General features: G+C 38.6%; 1 protein-coding gene across 1 annotated transcript in view; it reads right to left on the bottom strand.

The window, feature by feature from the left end:
- The window catches only part of PDE7B (phosphodiesterase 7B), a 180,744-nt gene extending 175,161 nt beyond the window's left edge, over positions 1-5,583 (bottom strand). The window contains exon 1 of the mRNA XM_010574649.1: positions 5,474-5,583. Coding sequence (XP_010572951.1) covers positions 5,474-5,494 — 21 coding nt within the window. The 5' untranslated portion in view covers positions 5,495-5,583. The remainder of the gene's footprint in view (positions 1-5,473) is intronic.
- Between the last annotated feature and the right edge of the window lie 256 nt (positions 5,584-5,839).

Consider the following 5,839-nt stretch of genomic DNA (forward strand, 5'->3'; position numbering starts at 1 on the left):
TATCCTGCTGCACAATGACTTCCAGCTTCTCCTGTTTATTGCCCATGCTGCGTGCATTGGCGTAGATGCACTTGAGCTGGGCTATTGGATCCACCCCCAACATTGGCATGCTGCTCCCAGGTTCATCTCTGGTGAGCCTAGTTTTATCCCCTTCCCCCTTCAAACATAGTTTAAAGCCCCCTCTGTGAGGCCCGCCAACTCATGAGTGAGAATCTTTTTCCCCCTTTGAGATAGCTGGACTCCATCTGTTACCAGCAGGCCCGGTGCCATGAAAACCTCCCCATGATCAAAAAACCCCAAATTCTACTGACGGCACCAGCCTCTGAGCCACATATTAATCAAGTGTGTTTTCCTGTTCCTTGTCTTCACAAGCACTGAAGTGTGCTGTGGGAAAAAGATTGGGTGACGGGACAGAAAGGGAGTAAGAACATGAGAATACAGACTCTCTCTTTCAGAAGGAATAAAGGGCAATTTCCAAAAGGAGCAGAAGTAAGTACACAGTAGCTCAATATCATTCTCCAGGAGTTCTCTAGTTGAAGCTGAGTTTTCTTAATTTCACTTTTACAGAAGTATATTTCTCTGAGCCGTCTGAGTTGCTGCATATTCAGTCAAAACATGCCTACCTCCCACTTTATTCTTGGAAAGGTAATGATCGTCCTTTCCAAAACATCTTTCCTACATCCAGATGGGTTAGTATCATAGACTCTGCTACAAACAACCATATAGAAAATCGTATATAGGTCCTGAAAGCAGTTGCTCCACAAGTGTGTTTTTCTGCCTCTGACAATTAGCTAAACTTAGTTTGACAGGAGATTCTGTACTCTACTTTAAAAAAAGCCTTACACTGCCGGCATTAACACATGCCACAGTGAGATATTAGTTGGTGAGTTTTCTCATACCAGGAATTTTTGTGGGTAACTAGTATAAACCTACCAGCTAAGGAAAAAAGTACCTCTGCGACTATCTTCTTCTAAATATTTGTTTCTTATTTTTAAAATAACCTATACAAAGAGAAATAAAACTTGCTGTCTGTGTCTGCATGCAATTATTCTTTAGCTAAACCAGAACAAATTTGTCTCTGTGTGCAACTGGGAGAATCCTAACTGCTCCTCCCCACCTATTAAGAGGGAGAGATCATCAGCTATGTTTATCCATCCAGGCAACCTGGATGTCTTATTTGGCTGGATAGTAAGCTAGCAGAAACATATCATATACCACCATGAGACTATGTGGCTTAAATAAGTAGCTAAACTGAGTTCTCATCCATCCTCACTCACAACTCCCACTGGGAGGAAGAACAAAATAAGAAAAATCAAACTCAATAGGGCCCTTTCATTAGTTTAGTTTCTATAGTTCAACACTATTTACATAATAAAATGATAGTTATACATTTTTCACTTTCTAAGAACAGAATAAGTAAAAAATGTATATCAAAATTACAGCATTGCTGGACTGCAGATACCACACTATTAAATGTGTGCAAAAGAAATGCTTAAATCATTTGACTGTTGTTTTTTGAGAATTGTCTCTGCCCCAAACTTTCACTTAGTTTTGCCACTGCAGTCTGGCTTCTAGTACTGCTCTCTCTTCTATCCGATCTGGCTCTGATTTGTTAATTTTCTGCTTTAAAACTGGAGGCTTTAAAATAGATAGATATCACTAGCCCAGATCTGAGCACTGTGAATGCTAGCGATGTATCTCCTGAATCCCACAGTCTGTTACAGGAAAACAGAAATGATAAATTCAGAGGTTCAGATATTGTTTTCTAATGCAATTTTCTTGGAATGCTACTGTAGTAAGAACAATAGTAAAAATTAAGAAGTGTTCTAAATTTTCAGGAAGATAGTGAAGAATTCTTTTTGCTAAAAAATCTTTCAGAAGTTGACGTCGCACTTTAAATTTTTATAAATTAATTAAATAAATTGTCTTAACTACAACAAATATATTCTCTCTCTTTAGCATTTACAGAAAGCTAATACTTCAGACCTGACAAATACCAACTCCTATCAGAAGACACATTTTTTGCTTTCCACACATTACTGTGAAATCACAGAAAAAGGTTACCAGCCACCCTTGTCTGGTTGCATATGTGATGCTTGGCTTTGTGGCCCGGCTTTTCAGCTACCGTTGTTCATCTTTAGCTACCTAAAAAGGTGGACCTCATGTTGGCCAGAGAAAGAAAAGGCATTTGAACTTCTGAACTGCTCTGGACACTTAGGCTACACATCTGCGTGTCTCAGTGCCCCCAGGGTATAAACGCTAAATAACATCAGTTCCGCATCCTGAAGTTTGCGACTGAAAAGTGCAATATTCACACTAGATGCAAAGCCAATGTTTCACTGAAAGTGTGAAAACTGATGTCCCTGCAAGGGTAAGCCTGCTTTCTGGCTGAGGAACAAGAAAAATGAATGCTATAATTCCAACACAGAAAGTCCCATCTTCCACCCAATATGGATGTAGGAGGAGAAATACTGAGCCATCATTTCATTACAAAACACTTAATTTTGTTCTGGCAGCTGGTAGGACCCCAGCTGTCCCTTTCACTTTCACCCTGTGACAAACACATGGAGCTCCATAATAATTTCAAGCATGAAAATGAAGAAAAGATGAACAATAGTGAGTTGCTAAGAATGCTCATTTACATGGGATGTCTTCCTGGCTGCCTCAAATGACTTGTTTTTCTGTCAGCCCAACTGCATCAAGGGCTTTTGGCCATATACCTAGCTTGCTTATAGGACAGATTAGGTCTTAAACATTTCTTATCATTAAATAAAGAGGCATCAGTTTTTAGTGTATTAACAGTAATATCTTGGTTAGTAGCTGGCATTTCTGCTTCATACAGCTCCTAGAAAGGAAATTACCAGTACAAGAGAAGTTTTTTCCCTATGAGACTGAGAAATTACAAGAAAACCATATATATATACACACACACATAAAATATCAAATTTCAGACTGTTTCTCATTTAAATATGCTTTAACTATTGGTAGAAGAACCATGGGGTGAGTGAAAAGGAATGATGTATGATTGAATGTCTCAATTATACTTCATAATTGCAATGAAGACACTGGAAAATCAGTCTGCTTTAATGACCTACCTAGAGGTGTGGTAAAGGCAAGCAGAGGGCTGGGTTTCAAAAGGGAAAAAGCACATAAACAGGGAGGAAGGGGAGGAAACAGGTGCTGTTAGAATGATATATTTATATACTAGTTTACAGAATTAAAAATTTCACAGTTTAAAAAAAGTGATCTGCAATACATTGGATCAGACTCAGCAGAGTACACCTTACTCTACTGAAATCACTAGACTTTCACTAGTGACAGCTCTTGTCCACCCTATGGAAATAAACTCAGAATGAGCAGCCATTCATATGACATGAAACTTCTGCAATACAGACTTTTTTTTTGAGGCAATGTGACTGCAAACGTCAGTAAGCATTTCATCCACTGCAGAAAGGCCAACCTTAAATTATATTTTGTTCTTGATGCTGAATTAAGAATGTTCAGAGAAAGCATTGCAGATAAACTTTTCTCACTGAAGTAGAAAAACGGTGTCATTTCCTCAGCTGAAGTCTACTTCACATATTTACTATTAGTATTACCAGTAGCAGTTGCTACAAAACAGATGCAGCAAAGTGTAGATTATAGAGCTTAAAAACTAAGCTTCTCAAAAGAATGTTTATGAAAAGAAGTGAATAATTTAATTCTAGGAAATTATTATAAACAAATGTCTTTTGGAAACTTGGATATCTTCATGTAGTTACAGGGCTGTTCCTTACAGAATAGACTGTAGTCCCTATAGACTGAGGCTTCCCCTTAGTCAAATTTACTAATTAATCATCTAACAAATACTGTGTTAACCTTTCTAAACTTGGGGCTAGAGGATCAGTGCTTTAGCTTTTGAAAACAGCTGGCAGTTCACATAGTAATACTTTGGGGAGGGCAGAGGAGAGAATGGTGTGGACATTACAGAATAACAGTTCAACTAACAAAGCTTGACTTTGGGTTGTTGGATGATATGAAAAAAAATATCCTCAAGCATCTCCAAAGAGATGGGGCCCTAAAGAGTTTATCTGTGACAAGCCTCTGTTTCTGCAGTCATCAGTGAAGATACAGCAAAGGAAATGGAGGAGCTGCAGTTATGCATTTGCAATACACAAAGTCCTTGTTTTCCCACTAGGCACTGCAGAATAGCAATTGTCCATTCACAGCACATATCACATCCTCTGCATTTCAGAGCTAATATTTTTGCAGTCCTTAAGCTAGCATGCTTCAGCCTAGTGTAGTTAATTTTTGTAACCCTTTGAGGTGCATTGCATGAGGTAGGTGTGCTCATGTTCTGTTCCTTGTTACATGAATTTTCAGGTATAATTTTTTAAGTTAAACTGAAAGGTTTTCAAATTGCAGAGGGTTTATATCTACAGCAACATCTCAAACAGAGCTGTAAAAAGTCTTGTTTCACAAACTGGGAAAATATGAAGATTGCTAGTCATTGAGCATACCTGTATATTAATCCAATTCACATTATAAATCCACTGTGTTGGCTGAAATTATTTTTAAGACCACTCATACACACACACACATGAGGTCTGACAAGTGGCTCCTCCTCTTGTATTTTAGAACCACACTCCTGAAAACAATGTTAGTTTTATGCTAGCAGTTGCTTTCGTTTCCTGCAGCACACACTGTCCACTGTAATGCTGCAATACTCATTCAAGGCAGATCACTAGCTCGAATATGAATTGAACCTATATGCCATCTAACAGACATCAGGCTACATTACTTCAACTTCCAAGCAAATTTCCACTCTTCTCTGTTTAAGTAGCAAAAACTATCTGAAAACTGGTGTTGATGTAAGACAATCAGCTCCCTCCCTTCCCACTGAGGATCTGCTTATAAGTCAAAGTGCAGGCTGCTTCTTAATTAACTTCTGAACCCAAAACAAGTAAAATAATCTAAGCATGTAGTAAAAAAAAAAAAAAAAAAGTTGTGGTATATGTACTCCTAAAAACGAGGCCGATATTCTTTTCTGCTTGACCTGTTTATTTCCAACTCTTTCTCTCTCTGCTCTAACTCTCAAACTCACAGTCCCCTCAGGATAAGAACGAGTTTCTGCTTTCTTTTCCCTTCATCTAAGGCAGCCAAGTCCCAGGTCTCCTCTCCTGACACAGAGCAGTAGGAAAGCATATAGAAAAAGCAATCACCCTTTCCTCAGAGGGGTCGGAAAGGACAACAATAACAGATTCTTTCTGCAATCTTCTTTTGCCATCAAATGGTTAAATCAACATAGGTTAAAATTTTCATCTAGTTTGAATAAAGAGAAAAAGGGAGGAAATTCAAAAACCGGTTGCTGTAGTAACAATCACCAGTAAAAATATTTTCCACTAAATAATAGTATTATCTCCCTCTCCCCCTCACAATTTTAGTTCCCCCTCAAAAATAATCATGCTGCCTCTTTTAGATTTGCTGTACATACCTCAACCATTAAACAAGACATTTAACCATAGTGGCAGTTCTGTGACCTTTGAATGCCGTGAAATCTCTAAGCGGTGCAGCTTGTTCATGAAGACTTGTACTGCAGAATCCAGTAACTGCATCCAGGATTAGGAATAGAATTAAGTAACGACAGCAAACAAAAATAAAATGAAAAAAAAAGAAAAAAGGAAAAGGAAAAAAAAAGAAAACAAAACCTCCCCAAGTCCCCCAACCCAGCCAATAAAACCACCTTAAGAAGCAAAAAGACTCGGGAAGAGAGTGCACTTTTCTGCCAGTGTAAGGGCTGGGGTAGAGCTGAGCTTGCTGCAGTCTGCCTGCCTGTGTTCGGAGCCGAAGGCCGTGCAGG

This window comes from Haliaeetus leucocephalus, unplaced genomic scaffold (assembly GCF_000737465.1).
Source record: "Haliaeetus leucocephalus isolate CR32 unplaced genomic scaffold, Haliaeetus_leucocephalus-4.0 Scaffold450, whole genome shotgun sequence".
Taxonomy (NCBI): domain Eukaryota; kingdom Metazoa; phylum Chordata; class Aves; order Accipitriformes; family Accipitridae; genus Haliaeetus; species Haliaeetus leucocephalus.